The 18735-nt window shown below is 41.1% G+C and overlaps 1 protein-coding gene across 1 annotated transcript; it reads right to left on the reverse strand.

Moving 5' to 3' along the window:
• Positions 1-1009: 1009 nt before the first annotated feature.
• LOC141489475 (chitinase-3-like protein 1) lies at positions 1010-15458 on the reverse strand. The gene is made up of 12 exons (XM_074190078.1): positions 15372-15458; positions 13949-14074; positions 12440-12560; positions 11669-11873; positions 11338-11394; positions 9349-9514; positions 8442-8566; positions 7722-7845; positions 7442-7621; positions 6761-6877; positions 2368-2503; positions 1010-1561 (listed from the first exon to the last, which is right to left on the reverse strand). Exons 1-12 carry the CDS (start codon positions 15456-15458, stop codon positions 1137-1139), a joined length of 1869 nt encoding a protein of 622 aa, XP_074046179.1. The 3' UTR covers positions 1010-1136.
• Between the last annotated feature and the right edge of the window lie 3277 nt (positions 15459-18735).

Here is an 18735-nt window from a genome sequence, read left to right on the forward strand (position 1 = left end):
GACTGGATTTGAACCCAGGTACTCCTGACTCCAGGCCCGGTGCTTTATCCACTGCGCCACCTAGCCGCCCCCCCCCCCTTTTTTAGGGGCCTTGTTTCTTAATATGGTTTATGTTATTAGCCTTGTTTCAACTTTGCATTAGTTACTATGTTAAAGTCTTTTTTGAACTTCCACTGAAGAGATTTCTGTTAGTGGACTCTACTGTTGATGATGATAATGTTAATAGGATTAGCTATAGATAAGTGATCTATTTTATGTGTGTATGTATGATCAAAAGGGGCAATTGAGAAGATTAGGATATGTATCATTTTCTTATTGATTCTATTCACAAGTAATTAATTTTGTCCTATAGATGTTTTTGCCCTGTAATTGCTTAAATCATGGCTCTTGGTCTCTGAACTTAGTTCATGGATTTCGCTGGCCTGGATTGGATTACATTTAAAAATCTAGCTCTCTCATTACTGGCCTAGATTTGCCCCAAGGAATGCAAGTGAACACAAGGTCAGGTCAAACATCTTTACACCACCAAGCTATCCTTCAAAGAAGGTTGATTTGTCTTCAGAAGGGTCTAGTCTATTATCTCTAATACTTGCAGCTACACTCAAATGAGACGCACTTCTTAGTTTCATGAGAGAAAAAGGGGGCTCGTTGCTAGACCCCATTATGAAACTTCCAACCAATCATGTAGTTCCCTCTGCCTCAGCTTTGTAACTAATCATCTTGTTTCCAATTTCACGATGTCATATGCCCGCCGGTTCTATTCTTTATTCTTAAACTCCCCAAAATCTATAAAAAAATAACTGTCTTTTGGTTCAGGATCTTTAGCATAAATATAAGTAACCCACTGATCCATTAGGCTGCATGTCCCTGTTAATAAATGCTAGCTTACTTAAAGAATTGCCTCTGTTTACCTTTTGTAAAATTTCTCACACCACAGCACTATATAAAGGTTGCTATTATTATGGTAGATAATAGAGACAGAGAAAGGATTCTTGCAACATATGCTTTATTGGTTTAAAAAAAGGATAGCTCCTGTGCTTCATGACTGTGTCCTCTGCTCTAATAAGTAAGACTTGTCAAAGAGGCAGCTCCAGGCAGGTCCAAGGTTTTTTTCCTTATCTTTTCCTCTTCTTCATTTATGGAGAAGTAGTCTGGCTTGCAGTTTCAGGTAACGGTGTGGAAGTGGTAAAACTGTGAGAAGAGACAGTGTAGCCAACAGGGGAGCTACTCTCATCAGCAAGGAGAGGGGTGGGGTTATCAGGAGCCAGGGAAGTTGTCTTCAAGGTGTTGGTGGTCTGCGGAGGGAGGCTACCAATAGTTGGAATGGTGGTATTTTCAGGAGCTGAGGAGTTCTTCAGTAACTGGGTAATAAAGTCTGGCTTGAATGAATTCTGAATATTGGGTTCATAGGTAGGATTTAGGCTCTTCTCCAAAGTGTGGGAGGTGATATTAAGAAGTGATAGCATTTCTGGCACAGGAGAAATATTCCCTTCAGGGGCCAAAGTGGAAACGTCAAGAGGAATCTGGAACTTCTTTGAAGATGGAAAGCTTAAGTTGGAATCTAGGGGAAAAAAAAAGCAAAAAGTGTTGGTCAAAAAAATAAAAATAAAGACAATTTTTAAATTTTTTTAAATACATAGTTGTTTGAAATCCTGTTTCTGAGCATCCTCCTTCCCAAAGCTCTCACCAAGCCTATTTAAGAATTTTCCCATTCCCCAGTACTTATCCTCTCACTCCAGGTCCATTAAAAACACCTCTAAACTGAGCTATGAATGACTCAGAAGGCATTATCCTAGTTTAAAAAACTCCCAGTTGTTCCATCCTTTGGGCTTAATCCATAACTATGGCCATTCTGACCATTCTCTCAACAAGGATCTTTTTGTCTTCATGAGTGAATTGGGTCCTTGCTCAAAGCATTCTGAAGGAGAAATCATTGAGCCCCGAATAGACACCTCCTGAGTCCCCCATGTTGGGCAGGGAGGGCACTGGACAAAAGGGGTCTCCAGTCAGAGTGGAAAAAGCCACAGTCTGAGAGTCAAAAAGCCTAGATTCTAGCCCCAGACCCTCTGGCTGAGTGTCTGAACTTAGGCAAGTACTTGACCCTTCTGGGCCTTGGTGTCCTCATCTCTAAAATGAGATGATGGAACTAAAATGAGCTCTAAGCTTCTTTCCAGATTCATCACCACCTTCTAACTCTTAGTCCCTCTCTTTCCCCCAAGTCAAAAACATCAGAGGAAACACAAGACCTTCTGCATGTATGCTACAAGACTCAGGTCAACAGACCTGGGTTTGTGGTGCTCTAGGGCCTGAACAGTAAGGGTACACATGGGCCCAGGTTCCTTTGCTTCCAGATGACATTTTACTTACCTCTGACATCCAGAATATGATATAATGTGTTCACAAGGGGGAAAGGGTCCAGCCCACAAAAAGAGCCTCTGAAGTCATCCAAATCCAGGGACCACACCATGGCTCCCCCAAAATTACTCTTTTTTATAAAAAATGCCTGTGAAAATAAATACTTATTAGCCAGCTTACTGTTCTGAATACCATCCAGTTGGGGTGCTATGGGAGGGAGAAGGAAAAAAGGAAATGCAACTTTTGACCTTTGGGAACCCCCAGGCTACTGGGAAGATAGCCCACACATGAGAATACTAAGAAAGTAGCCAGTGAGCCCAATTTTCCCCTTGTTACAAGGAGGAAGAGTGACCATGACCTTGAAGGCAATTTCAGTACTTATGAAAACCTTTCTTCTTCCACTTTTATGGGGTAAGAATATATTAAAGTATCTTTTCTTGCTTCCATCTTCTGAGGATAACTTTATAAAGTATTCTAAATGCATATACATACACATACACACACACACACACACACACACACACACACACACACACACAGCTTTCTCTCCCCTGTGACCTTCACTGACTCCAAATATTTTTCTTAAATTCTAAAGTGAAAGTCAGCATGGCATAACAGATAGCTAAGGCAGGAAGACTTGGGTTCAAGTTCTATCTTCAAATCCAGGTGACCCACATATTGGTGGGTGGTCCTGAATAGATTACATAACTCTCTAAAATGGGAGGGTACTTCATATTTTAATAGAAAGCATATACCTCACTGGGAACTTCTTACAGCAATGAAGTAATGGGTCCAAGACAAGATAAAATACTAGAATCAGAAGACCCGATTGAAGTCTATTCCGGATCTTAGCATTAATTAGTAATATGATTTGGGCAAATTAACTCTCTGGGCTTCACTTCCCTGGTTGGTAAGGTTTTTTGGTGCAGTATGACATGGTGGGGGAAAACCCACTGGATGTGGAGTCAAACTGGGTTCATCCCTATCTGTGCTCTCTTGAGTGGAGTCATGCTATCACTTAAGTTTTATGGGTACCCATTTCCTGCTCTGTACAATGGGATAAACTAGATGAATTAGATGCTCCCTGAGGTCCAGTCCAACTCTCGTTCTAGGATTCTGTGGTCCGGAAATCACCAAGATCCCTGCTAATGCTAAGAAACCTTTGTGTATGAAAAGCAGGCATACTCCAAAACCCTTTGCTCTCCTCACTCTATGCTTTCTCCCTCTCTTCATAGCTTCAGCCATGACCTGCAGGGGCGCCTCCTAAATTATCATCAGTGCTCAACTTTCTTAAGGGTTTCAATCCTCCTCAATATCCCAATATCTTAAGGGTTTCAATCCTCCTCAATATCTTAGGGGGTTTCAATTGCCTCCTCACTGTCTCCATCCAAATATTTCACCTTAAACTCAATGTATCGGAAACCAAGTTCCACATCTCCACCTCCTTTCTTATAATAGTAACAATATTCTTTGTGCTAACCAGCTTGTAAATCTAATTTACTTCCTCCCTCAAAAATAGATGGGCCTTTGCAACAGGCAAAAACTGGTTGTTGCACAGGGCCAATCTCCAAATTCACCCTAGCCTGTTCTTTTCTCCATTCCTGATCCAGGTCACTGCCCACCTACATATCTCATCCCAGAGATAAATACCGGTAGATGAACTGATGAAAAGATCAGCCAACTCCATGTCACAGTCCAAGACATTTTTCTCTAGTTTATCCTGAACAAATAACTAAACTGATTTCATTGGAACATTTATGAATCTTGATGAAAACACTCCACAATTTTGTGAGACCTGAGGCAATCAAAACAATATTGTCAACAGATGGAAACATCTGGAGTATAACACATATCACCAGTTAGAGAAAACCTTCCTTTATTTCAGCCTATAGAAACATCCTCCATGGGTACTATGTCATTCTTTGTATTTGTATCCCTGGAACCTAGTAGGCGTTTTGCACCTGGAAGGTATTTAATACATTCTTGCTGAGTGATTGGTTGACGATAGTGGCAAACACTTTTGGCAGACATCTCACTTCACAGCATTAATAACAACAGGGTCATTGAATTGAATTCTAGTTCTGTAGGTACATTAATTTATGACTCTTTTGATCTTAAAATAGGCATGAGGAATTTCTAGTTGAACAGGGACCTCAATAGCTGTGTTTTGCTGTACCAAATGAGCTTTTTTATAAATATATAAATATTTTATATATAGAAATATATTTATAAATATATATGAGAAATATATATTTATAAAAATATATATATGTAAACAGAACAAAGTAGTGAGATCTTGTCATTAATCAAAGGTCTCTTATGTATAGTACCTAAAGATAAATTCCTACATAATTCTTAGGAGGAAGAAAGGAGGAGGAGGAAGAGGAGGAGGAGGAGATGACTCATTGGACTGAGGACTAGTTTGTATTTTTCTTGGTTTCATGGGTGACCAAGAAACATTCATTGTCTAAGGCCCAATCAGCCAATAAAAGACCACTATAAAATTACTTAGGCTGGTCCTCAGACAGCCTTGCCAGCTTCCTAGAAACTCCCAAAGTTTAAAAGTTTAGATTTAATTCTAAAAGCAGTCAGGAAAAAGCTAGATGGCACAGGGACTAGATTGTTGAACCTAGAATAAAGAAGACCTGAGTTCCGATCTTGATTCAGATACATTCTAATTGTGAGATACTGGACAAATCATATAATCTCTCTCAGTTTCCATTTTCTTATCTGTAAAATGAGAATAACAGCACCTAGAGTGGTTGTGAGGGTTAAATGAGATAAGATGTATAAAGTATTTCGCAAACCTTAAAAATTCTTTCTAAATACTACCTGTAATTATTGTTAGCAGCAAGGAGGAAAGTTGTGCAACAAGATTCTTTTGGGGGGCAGCTAGGTGGTACAGTGGATAGAGCATCAGTCCTGGAGTCAGGAAAACCTGAGTTCAAATCCAGCCTCAGACACTTAATCATTGCCTAGCTGTGTGTCCTTGGGCAAGTCACTTAACCCCATTGCCTTAAATTTTTTTAAAAAAAGATTCTTTTGGAAGATTACTTTGGCCTTTACAATATTCATTCCAATGCGTCATTATGGCAAGCCATTGACCTAGGGTACATGTGTCCTTGGATTCTCAGTTCAAACTCTGCTGGGTATAGCTTTCGATAATATGGAATCTATACAGCATGATGAGGGACTATCATAGGCCTTAAGGGGGAGAGGAAAGCATATTTGAGTTAAGTACTTGTTTTAAACATAGTATTTAGACCCCTTAGCACAAATTAGCAGATCCAATCCTCTCCGTGGATTAGATAAGTAGGAGAGCAGATGTTCAAAAACCTGTAATGACTTCCCCTCTGCAAGGATAAAGCTGACAAGCTGAAGTTCACCATTTAAACCTTCCATAAAATAGCCCCAACCTTCATTTCAGATCTACTCCCCTATACCAGACCTCTGCTCCAGACAAAGTGGAGTATTTGAACATTCCATTTACATGCCTTCCTCTTAGATGTTGCTCCTCACCCTCTGCCTGCTTAGCCACAAACACCACAATTAACTTTCCTTTATTACAGAGAAAGATGTTGATGCAGTTGGGCTGAGATAGGTTGAGCCTCTGAATTTCAAGCTGACCAGGCTACAACATAGGTGCCTTCAACACATCACTGAACAAAGACTCTTCCATTGTTCTGAGAACACTGGATGGATGGCCATGGTGCAAATGTTTTCCTTGAAGATAGAGGAAGATGACAATCCTTTTTCTTAGAGCACTCTAAGCCTAAAGGCAGGCATGTGTGAAAGCATGAATTCTGACAAGCCTATCTTTCACAGCCTCCTGGCTTTAAGCATTAGGTTCTCCCTTCCTCCTTCACTTCCCATCAGGTAGCTAGAGTCCTCCACAGCTGGCTGGTGGCCTGTGTACTACCCTCTTTCTATCTTCCCCACTCCTGTCCAACCTGTTCTCCCATCTATCTAATGTGGAAAAAATCAGATCTATTGATTTATGCTAAGGTGTGCATGATGAATAATAGTTTTATATGCTATGCCACAGTATTTACAACACCTTTTGCCCAGGAGTAACACCTTAACTCAAAGGACTGAGACTTGGTTTGAGGGGAGGGAAGGTCAGACATCAGTATTATGATTAAAACAATTGCTAACTTCCCAAAAAACTATAACACTAAAACTCACACATACTTCCTCTCTCTGTCTGTCTGTCTGTCTGTATGTCTCTCTCTCTCTCTCTCTCTCTCTCTCTCTCACACACACACACACACACACACATACACACACACACATACCCCACTCTTAGAATTGAATTTTAAATGGAACTGGGAATATGGACCACATTGGACCCAGTTATGCATCAACAAGATGAAACTTTGAGAAGAAGGAAAAGTCAAGTCCTTACTTTGTAAGCAAAGCTATGGATATCATCATAGCCAACCCAACTGTTATTCTTGTAGGCATAGGGAACTTTTTGTGACTCCATCCATACTTGTATGGCGTCCTTGAGGAAGGGACAGATCTATCCGCAAAACATAGATAAGAAAAGAGTTTGTGAATGAAAGATATGGGCAGAGGTGATGGGAACAGAGAGAGGGAATATCTATGGGGTGCCTTCCCCAAGAAGTGAAGACTAACCAGATATATATGGCATGAGTTTAGTGGAGAGAAGGGAAACTCTTCAAAGGGTGAATAAGGATGTGTGTTGGAGTGGAGGGGAGGAGGAAGAGGGATGAACTGTAGATCTGCTCATTCTTCCAAGAGGCAGAGGTTAACTAGGAAGTAAGCCAGTAGTGAAAATCATAGCTTCCGTTTATATAGCACTTTAAGATTTACAAAACCTATCATTTCTGATCATCTTTACACACTGTGAGAAAAAAAAGGATGGATTTAGAAGGACCGATTTCTATTTCCTCCCCTCATCCTACTGATCATAGGGCAGAATGCATCATCTCCATTCCTACCCCCAACACTCACACATTGGGATTATCCCCAACATTCCCAAGTCTCAGACCTGCATCACCTCAACTGCTCTCCCAGAGACCATGCACACCCCACTCCCCCAGGGAATGTTTATCCCAATCACCTCATAATAAGCCCACATCCCAGATTCCTGGGTGAAATTCCCAGGGAATGCTGGTCCAAAAGCAGGAACCCCTACTCCTGTGGAGTTCAGGATGACAAAGGTTCGTCCATAGGCAGGTAATCCCATGATAAGCTTCTCAAGAGGAGCTCCCTTCATTTTCCATAGATTCATGGCAAAGGCCTGCAGAGATGAGAAGAGATTCCCACCCACTTTTTTGTTAGTAGGCTCCCCACCTTCCCTCTTCATAGAAGTGGGAACCAGCCCATGTCCACCTTCTTACACAATTTAACTGGTATTTTTGATTCCTTTCCCAATCCATTCCATACAGGGGGCTGTTGTGCCCAGTAACCACTTCCCAACTGCCATGGAAGTCATAAGTCAAGACACTGATATAGTCTAGAAACCTGGAAAGGAAAGTTATATAAGAACATGAAGATTCAGACAGTGGTTCTCATTCCAAAAAAAGTAGAAATTTTATCCCAAAGTTGCTCCTTTGCTGCTTTCTCCCAATCCATCCTGTGGACTGATGTATCTCACATTCTTTTTCTCCTCATCTTTCTATATGAAGTCCTCCTAGACTGATGGCTGCCTGCCTATGGAGCTCCCATATCTCTCCCATTACTCTGCACCTCGAAATACATTCCTTTTGTTGAGTAACCAATCTAAGCACCCAGTGATTTATCTTAATTTTACATTTTTAGTCCAACATTCTTTTGTGCCACAGTATACATCTTGGATTGTGTGTGTTGTCAGAAGGTAGAAACCAAGTCTATACCATTTGGATTATGGTGGTGACTATGGTGAATTTCAAGATGAACTCTGTGTCTTCTCACTGTGCTGGGAAAGCTTTGCCTATGTGGATGATAAATCTCCCTTCCTCCTCAACTCTATACATATTCATACTAGGGGCAGGCTAGAAACTTCACTGCCTGACCGGGTTCAACAATCCTCCCCAGCCACTCCAATACCCTGATTCCAACTAGGGCCACTGTTTACTCACCTTGAAATGGTTGGCACATCATAGGCTTTATTGATGATGTTGGGGTCACCAGACACAGCTGCAGTGATCAACAGTCTGCTTCGATCAGTGGTCTGGGCCTCATTACGGAAGGCAAACAGGAGTTCCTAGAGAGAGTAACAGAGAGGCAAGTGGAGGGAGGAAAGTAAAGAGAAGGGAGCTAGAGAGAAGGGCAAGATGGAGAGAAGCAAGGCAGAGAAAAAAATAAAGAGGAGACAAGGGAGAAGAAAAGAGAGAGAGAGAGAGAGAGAGAGAGAGAGAGAGAGAGAGAGAGGCAAACAGAGAAGTAGTATGGAGAGAGAGAGAAGGAAGGGAAAGAAAAAGAGGGAAGGAGAAAAAAGAGAAAAAGAGAGGGAAGGAGAGATACAGAGACAGAGAGGGAAGGAGGAAGGAAGAGAGAGCAGAGAGATGGAGAAAAAGACAGAGGGAGGTAGGGAGAGAAGGAGGAAGAGGGGAAAGAGAGAGAGAAAAAGAGGGAGAGAGGAAGAAAAGAGGGAAAGAGGGAGAGAAAAAGAAAAACAGAGACAGAGACAGAAAAAGACAGAAGAGAGAGAGAGAGAGAGAGAGAGAGAGAGAGAGAGAGAGAGAGGCAAACAGAGAAGTAGTAAAGAAAAGAGAGGCAAGAGGGAGAAAGTATCAGAGAAAAAGGCAAAGGGAGGCAGACAAGGAAAAGAGAAAGTATTAGTGAAGGGGAGAGAGAGGAAACAAAAACAGAACAGGGACGACTCCTGCCCAACAGGTCCCACCCCACTTCTTTCAAGTATCTTAAGTATTTATAGTATTTTATTTGTTGCCAGAAAAACTACCATTCCTGTCTCCCCTATAATGGGAAGGAGGGAACTGGCTCAGTAGTCTCCCCTCCCTTCTAGCCCCAACAGAGTGACTTTACTTGAATCAAGAAGGTGAATCGATCACGATCCTGTAAGGGACTGCTCCTAAATGTGGGGTACTGGAAGAAAAGGTCAAGACCATCAAAGCCATGTTTCCGGAGGAAGGCTATTACAGAGTAAATGAAGGTTTCTCGGGTCTTGAATGAGGAGAGCATCGTGGTGAATCTGTGAAGACATAGGAATCAGGAAGGCACCATCCCACAGGGAATGCTGGGCTGAACTTCAGAGAAGTACTAAACTGATGGTGCCTACTGGATTGGGCAAAGGTTCAAGAAGGCAAGGCTAGAAACTTAAAAAAACAAACAGTGGTTTTCTTTTTGTTTTCCTGAGAATTTCTGGGCCCCAGCCCCAAATGCCAGTGGGAAGATATTTTTAAAATCCTGGGTCCCCATCCCAGGAAGGATGGATCAAAAAAAATTATGACTCTAGAGCAAAACTCAGAGGCTATCTACTCCAATCTCTTCTTATTACAGATGAGGAAACTGAGACCCAGGTAGGATTTGAACTCGGTCCTCTGGCTCCAGAATCAGGACTCTCTGCACTATACTAGACTGCCTCCCAACCAGAAAACAATGACATTTCATATTCACATGGCCTTCTGAGGTTTATAGAACCCTCTGCTCATGATAGTAGAGAGTATTATAATCTTCATTTTACAGGTAGGGAAACTGAGGTTCAAATAGGTTCAGTGGATTACCCAAGGTGTCACAGCTAGTCAGAGCTCAGACTCAAAGCTAAGTCTCCTGACTCCAAATCTACCACTCTAGTCATGTCACCAAGAATTAATGTACAAATAAAGGCAAAAAGCAATCTCTGATCTCAAGAACCTTACAGTCTAGTGAAGAAGATAACATACAAACAACTATATATAAATAAGATATATAGCTATAGATTTTACACATACACACACACACACACACACACACGATAAATTGGGGACAATTCATAGAGGGAAGACACTGGCATTAAGGAACCTGGTAAGGTGGGATTTTAGCAGGACCTGAAAGGAAACCAGGGAAGCCAGGTGGGTAGAAACGAGGGAGAGAAATCCAGAAATGGGGCACAGTCAGTGAAAATACTCTTGAGTCTGGAAATAGAGTTTTTGTGCAAGAATCAGCCAGGAGGTCAACGTGAGTGGATTAGAGAGTACATAGTGAAAAGTGGGGGTGGGGGGGAGAAGCTGTGTGGAAGATTCAAAAGGAAGGGGAATCAGGCTATGAAGGGCTTTATATTTGATCCTGGAGGTGATAGAGAAACAGTAGAGCATTGAAAGAGGTGACATGGATAGCCCCTCACTTTAGGAAGATCCATCTTGAAAACTGAGTGAAGGATGGATTGGAGCAAGGAGGTAGTTGAGATGGGGGATTGACCGATAGATTATTGTCAAAAATACAGGTGTGAAATGTGGAGAGCTTGAACTGGGTTAGTGGCAGTCTACTGGCTCTCTTAGGGGATATGGAATGGACCAGGGGGCTTCCAAATGAAGGCAATATAGGTCAAGATATTTTCTTATAAGTCTTAGAGAATCACTTAGGGAACTAAGAGGTTAAGCATCTTGCTCATCATCATCATCACATAGCTGTTATGGATGTGAGAAGAAATTTCAATCTGAGTCTGTTGGCTCCAAAAGTGGTTGTCCATCCACTAGCCCCACTGCTTCTTACTGACTTTTACTAGTATTACTATTAATCATAACAATTACAACAATAATAAAGATTTCTATCCACAAGGGGCACCACAAAAAGCCAGTGGGAAGAGACCCCTTTGAATAAATAAGGCCACTGAGTCATGTAATTTTCCTAATTGTAGGACCAACTTGAGTCCCAGCCTCAGTGGACCTAGATTACAGCCAAGTCCTCACTGGCATAGCTTCTCATGTACACAGCAGCTGCTCCACCAGCTCTCAGGTTCTAATTTGATTCTAGTCACCCTATTCACCCATCTCCATCCTTCCTCAACCCAAAGAGGCAATGACTTAACATCCCTACCTGGTTGTGCCAAAGTTCCAACCCCCAATGGCCAGCAGTATTTGTAGCTCATTATTTCTGTTTTAGGGGAAAAGAAGATAGAGAGAATTACATCCCATTCTTAATTATCTGCCATCACAGCGATAAAACAAAGACTTAAACCCAGTTCTCCTGACTCCCTTCTGAAAAGAATTAAAAAAACAAGCAAATTCCAAAACATTTGCTTTTCTGATATTAAGCTATCTTTGACCCTCTTTCTAGTTGTATTTATAAATACAATAAATATAAATAAATTCCAAGGAAAGGGAAGAATATAGGGGTTATGGCTGCCTCACACAGAAGGATGTCTGACCTTTCCTTGAGCATTCTAAGCTGTGGGTAGATTTCCTCTTCATCATTTCTTTCTCTGGGGATAATCTTGTTGTGCTGCATTGATGCAAAGGCATATACCAGGTGGGTGCAGAGAAAGGGGTCCAGGTCCTCGGGGAAGATAGAGGCAGGTTGTGGGCGGTACTGAGCCCAGCTAGTGAAGTAGCACACCAGTTTGAAGGCTGTACCTGCAAGGGAAAGGAGGCATCACTGGGGGAGGAACTAAGGGATGGCCTCTCCAAAGGGGGCAAGACATGTCCTCAGATAGCCAAGTCACCAGGTAGACTCAGACCCTTTTAGACATGGGTGAGATGGTAGAAGGTGACCAATTCAGAATCTCACTTTACAGCTGAGGACATTAAGTCTAAGAGAGTTGAAAAGGCTTAGTTCAGACAAGTAGGACTTGAAAGACAAAGTCAGGATTTGAACCGCACTACTCTGACTCCAAATCCTTTGAATTTCCCACCCTGCCCTCTACTTAATGAGAAGGGTCCAGTCACCATGGATTTTCCAGGACTTCTTGTGTCTAGTCAGTTGTACCCAGAATGAGAAGAGTGGGATTGATGGTCTGTGTTTTCTCAACCCCTGAGGTACCCCAAGCTGGGATACTCTTTCTCCATTAAAATGAGAGGAAATATGCCTCCCCTCCCCAAGAAAGACATTACAAGTTTAGAGAGTTTGTCAGTGTGTGAGGGGGATTGAAGGGTGGGGTGGGATAGTATGGTGAAGGGGAAAGATTGTGCTGTATCCTTACCCAGTTGGAATTGGAGCAAGAGAATCAAACCTGCAGGAGAAACAGGAAAATATTTTACAGACAAACACAAACACAAATACACACACACACACACACACACACACACACACACTATTGTTAGCTAAGGAGGCAAACAACCTGGCTACTTCCCACATGCATGATCCTCACCTCTGCAGACCTAGCTTTCTCAGGACATGAGTTCAACAGTTACTAGCTGTGTGACCCTGGGCAAGTGACTTAACCCTGAATGTCTCACATGCAGGGCTATCTCCAGTCATCCTGATTCTTACCTGGCCACTGGACCCAGATAGCTCCGGGGGAGAAAGTGAGACTGGTGACTTAGCACAGCACCCTCACTCAAATCTAATTTATGTGCTGGTCATGGCAGCATCTCCCTGATATCATGATCTTCCTCAAGAATGAAGGACAAACATCATCATCATTAGATAACAATTGTCATCATTATCATAATAGCTAACAAATCCATTGTTGTTGCTCAGTCATTTCAGGAATATCCAACTCTTTGTGACTTTACTTGGAGTTTTCTTGGCAGATACCAAAGTGGTTTGCCATTTCCTTCTCCAGATGAAGAAACTAAGACAAATAGGGTTTAAGTGACTTGCTCAAGGTCACACAACTAGTAAGTAGCTGAGACTAGATTTGAACTCAGGTCTTCCTGACTCTAGGGTCAGCAGTCTATTCACTGTAACACCTAACTGCCCCAATAACAAGAACTTTCAAACATACGTGTATATACATTCATACATACATACATACATACATACATACATATAAATAAGTCCCTTAAAGCTCTAAAGCTATGAATCTGGTATTATTTCTAAACTTATATCTAAATCTATATGCAAACAGAAATGCAGATGAGTATGCATACATGCATGAATACATATGGTAGGCATGAATGTGCCCATACTCAAAATACAAAGAAGTGTACATAATCAGAATATCCCCTTCAAACTGCTGTACAACATATGGACAAAAATAACAAAAAAATAACTGACACTTATGTGGCATTTTAAGGTTTGCAAACAAAGTCAATTCAATTATACAATCATTATCTCATCTTGGTCTCCCAACAATTATAAATACCCATGAAGGTAGGAGTATAAATGTCATTATTCCCCTTTTGTAGATGAAGAAAGTCCTGAGAAGATGGTGTGATGTGGCCAAACTCCCACAAGTAGGAATCCTCTACACAAATACAAATGTGCACACACACACACACACACACACACACACACACACACACACACACACACACACTTGAACAGATACAGGGGACACTTTTCAGAATAACCAGTAGGAATTCCATAGTCTAAACTTCTTAAAGATCCTCTATCCATTGACCTGAGGACAGGGGGGAAATGGGGGCTGGGAAATGTGGAGCTGGACAAACTCACCAGTCCAGAGAAGCAGTCTCGCCATTTTGTCAACCCTTGAGCTGTGAAGCCAAAGTGTGGAGTCGATTTTTATGACCCCCTGGTTGCTTACCTTCAAAGGGCAGACCAACCCCAAGCTCAGTCTTGTGCCAGTTGCTGGTGATTCATGGGCCCCTGTCACCAGTTGCAGGAACACGTTGCCCCAGAGCCACAGTGTTCTCAGAGCCTCCTGGCATCCCTACATAGCATAGCCCACCTGCAGATTCTAAAGCAAAGGAACTGTCAACATAGGACTGAGATTCTCAGGCTTTTGAACTCCTTCCAGTCTCTAAACTTCCCCCTCTTTGGTACTAAATCCTTGCCCCAGAGCAGCTAGGTGGCGCAGTGGATAGAGCACTGGCCCTGGAGTCAGGAGTCCCTGAGTTCAAATCTGGCCTCAGACACTTAATAATTACCTAGCTGTGTGGCCTTGGGCAAGCCACTTTACCCCATTTGCCTTGCAAAAACCTTAAAAAAAAAAAGACTAAATCCTTGCCCTCTTCTACCACCAAGATCATATCACAGATTTTAGAACCAGAAGGGACCTTAGTGGAATCTAGTCAAAACCCTCATTTTAAGGAAAGAGTAGGGCAGTTAGAGCCTTGCCCAAAGTCCCTTCAGCCCCCATCTTTGACACTCAGTCTCTTATTCTTCCCATACTCAGGCTTGCTTTCTTTGGTTGAATGTGAAATCTTTGAGAATAGGTACTGTGTTTTTTTCTTTGTGTGTTTCTACAGAGACTGAAGTAGAGAGGTGGTACAGATAAGAGTAGTGGTCCTGGAGTCAGAAAACTTATTAGCTATGAGACCCTGGTGAGTTACTTAACCTGTATTTATCTGTAAAATGGGAATAATCAGAGCATCTAATTTTCACAGATTTGTTCTAAGGATATACCAAGACATTTGCAAAACTTTTAAAAAACATAATGTTCACTATTAATATTATTAGAACAGTGTTTGGAACAGGGTAAACTTTGTTAAATTGCTTGTTCATTGACTCACTGGGAGTCACTTCCAATATCCAGCACTTATCTCTCATTCCTACTCATCCTCTCCTCCCTGGAAAATATAGAACATAAAAGCACAGCACTAAAGATGCCTAGACAGACTTTCTCAGCCCTATTCAGTTCTCTTCATTGATATTTAGGACACTTTTTTGAGACTTGCCTATTCCTTCCTTAGTTTCTCCTTCCCTCTTCCCTTCCCCAGCTGCCCCGACCCAATTTCAATCATGCCTCATGTTTTCCCTATACACAAAGATCAAGAAATTTCAAAATATCTGTTGAGCAATGAAAGTCTGAAGACATCCCTACACATTTTAACAACACTTCTAACACCTGCTATTAAATATATTTTGGTTTCCCTTATTCATGAAATACCTTAATTTTTTTCCAATTAGCAAGAATTTTTTTTCTTCTATCTCATCAGCTCTCTTCTCCTCTAGGTGGGAAAGGGGAACAACAAATATAGTCAAACAAAACAAATTTCCACACTGACCAAGTCCAAAAGTGTCTTATTCTGTATCATGAGCTCTTCTTCTGAGTTAGATGGGTTACATTCTTCATTAATCCTCTGGTTGTTCATTACATCAGAATTGGTAATTTTTACCTTGCTGCTGCCCTACTATGAATTGTTTTCCTAGGTATTCTCTCTTCACTCTGCGTTAGTTCATACAAGTCTTTCCAGGTTTCTGTAAAACCATCTTCCTCCATTTTGTATATTGCAATAGTATTCCATTAATTGATAGGTCCTTAGTTTCCAGGGTTGTTTTGGGGTTTTGCCACCAAAAAAAAAAAGCTGTTACAATTTTTTTATATATGTTTTTAATCTTTTGGGGTGTAGGGTCTAATAGATTAGTCTAATAGAAACAGTCCACTTCAGGCCTAGTTTCAAATTGCTTTCTAGAAAGGCTGGACCAATTCACAGTTCTACCTACAGTGCTTCAATATGCCTATTTTCCCAAAGTTCATCCAACATTTTTTTTAGTTAACTGGAAAAATCAGAGTTGCTTTAATTTTCATTTTTCTAATAGTAGATTGGAACAATTTTCCATATAGCTATAAACAGGTTGAATTTCTTCCCTTGAGGAATATCCTTGACCATTCTTTTGTTTTTACATTTTAACATTTTGTTTTCCAATTATAAACAATAGTAATATGTACCCATCATTTTTTGCAAGGCTCTGAATTCTATACCTTTCCCCCCTCCTCCCTTCCCTCCCTCCCCCACAGAAGGCTGACAGTCTCTACATTGTTTCCATGCCATACATTGATATAAATTGAATGTTATATGAGTAAATATAAGAATAAACATAACCCCCTCCCCCCTCCAAGAAGATGGGAAACCTCAAGAATAGAGAAAAAAAATTGTACTTCAGTCTGTGTTTAGATTCCAATGGCTCTGTCTCTGGGGTGAGTTGCTTTCTTTATTGCTTCAATATTTTTCCCACAGTTACTATTACTAGCTGTATTTACCTCCACTCTATTTCTCCCCACTCTCATTTATTTTGTTCTCTATCTCCTTTCATCCTGGCCCTGTCCCAAAGCGTGTTGAATCTGAGTACCCTCTCCCTTGATCTTCCCTCTCTTCTATCATCTATCCCTCCTTCCCTCCTCAATCCTTCTCCAGGGCAAGACAGATTTCCTCACCTTATTAAGTGTGTATGTCATTTCCTCCCTAAGCCATTTCCGATGAGAATGAAGGCTCACTCATTCACCCTTGCCTTCCCCCCGCCTTCACTCCACTGAAAAAGTTTTTTCTTGACTCTTATGTGAAATCTCTCAGCTTCATCTCCTTTTCCTTCCTCCCAGTACTTTTCCCCATCACCCACTGACTCCATCCCTTTACCACATCATACCATTATATTCTGCTCCTTCCTATGTCCTGTCTATATCTGCTTCTTCTAACAGTTTTTACAAATGAGAAAATTCATATATCTTCTTCCCGTGCAGGAATACAAACAGTTCAACATCATCAAGTTCCTCATAGTTAGTCCCTCTCTTCCACTCCCTCTATGGTTCACCCGTCCTGTACTTGGAGATCAAACTTTCTGTTCAGCTCTAAATCTTGACCATTTTTTAGCCATTTATATCACTACTTGCCTTGGCTATTATAACTTTTTTTGACCCCATCTCAATGAGATATTTGCCCATTTCAGCATCTTTCCCATCATCCATAAACCCTCAATGATCAGCAATAACATTTTCAAATTCTCTCTCAAGACTAATACCTGTCTCCGAGTCTAACAATGAACCTATTGAGGACCAATTTAGCATATCTTTACTTGAGTTCTCATTCTAGATTCCCCAATTTTGTTGTTTCTCCATCTAAAGATTTTCCTTGGTAGAGGAAAAATTGCCTTTCATTCATCCTATTCTCTTTTCATCCATTCCAATCTTGGTTTTAGGCCCTATCTGGATCTTCTAGTTATGCACTTTTTAATAACATAAGCATTTACCATAGATAGAAGTTCCTGCCTGGCTTTAGCCTTCCTGATACCACTCTTCTAATAATTTTTACAACTCCTCTTCAAGCAATGGGACCCTCACTAATCTTCCTAAAAATGATTATATTTTCACCAAATCAAGAGTACAAATCAGACAACACAGTTTTCCTTTACTCTTTTGCAAATTCAAGGAGGAAGTGGTCATTTCTACATCATCCTCTAATTTCATGGGTTCCCATTATTTTCTCAACCTTAATTTCTTGTTCACCTTTTGGGGATCAAGAGGACTTGAGCCCAAATCCGATCTCAGACACTTAATTGCCCAGCTGTGTGACCTTGGGCAAGCCACTTCACTGCATTCACATTGCCTTAAAATTTTTTTTTGAAATTCTCTCACCTTTCATAGGATGAAATTATTACAACAGGCCTGAAGTATATTAGCTACTGGTTTTTGGTAGCTATGCCTAGATAATTGAAGTCCAAAACCCAATTATATACCTTTGTTCAAGGTATAGATTTGTTCCCAAATTCATCTAGCTATTTTTTTTCTGTCGAGGTGGCTCTGTAGCATGCTGACAAATCACTTAATGATCTTCACCTAAATAAACCTCTTGTATGCCCCCTCTGGCTCTGGACTTCTTTTATGAGTATACCTTCTTAATATATAATGTTACTTTATCCCATCTTTTACCTATGTGAGTTTTGAATAACATGGATCCAAAAAAGTATAGGCAGGTGAACAGAGGATTTAGAACACTGAGTCTTCAGTGAGAAAGACCCAAGTTAGAATTTGGTCTCAGATGTTAACTGTGATTCTGGGCAAGTCATTTGCTTCAGTTTCCCCAACTGTAAAAAAAAAAAAATTATCCGAGGTGAAATTTGATCTAGGATTGTCAATTTATCTTGTCTACAATGTGCATTATTTGCACATAGACTTTGTTTTCCTACAGGTTCATTCCTTGGCTTTTGACTTTGAACTTGGAATATCACTTCCCTAAGGCCACTTTCTGCCCAAAGCTTTTCAGTTTAACATTTTTTCAATTTGATTTCCAAGACACAAGACAAAAATATTGCCAGCCATGCTGAAAATCAAGGGCTGTCTTAAGACAAAAAAATTATTTGAGGGCAGTGGCCAGACTTGGGGGCTGATTTTTGAGATGGACTTTAATTCTGGCTGCTAGTGGGGCACTCCATGACACCCCTATACTGGGAGAGAAGGTAGCTCTCGCTATAGCATTTGTGAGTGCAGACTTTCAGTGCCAAGAGACTTCACAGGCAGCCAAGAGAAATTATTTCAACTTGATCTGGGGCTGCAGCCAAGGTCACGGTCAACTGAGGTAAATAAAAGTCCCAAAACTTACAAGGAAGTGAAGAGTATGTCCCTCCTGTTCATACCCAAGAGCTCATGAAGACCCA

Source organism: Macrotis lagotis, chromosome 5 (genome assembly GCF_037893015.1).
Source record: "Macrotis lagotis isolate mMagLag1 chromosome 5, bilby.v1.9.chrom.fasta, whole genome shotgun sequence".
Classification (NCBI taxonomy): domain Eukaryota; kingdom Metazoa; phylum Chordata; class Mammalia; order Peramelemorphia; family Peramelidae; genus Macrotis; species Macrotis lagotis.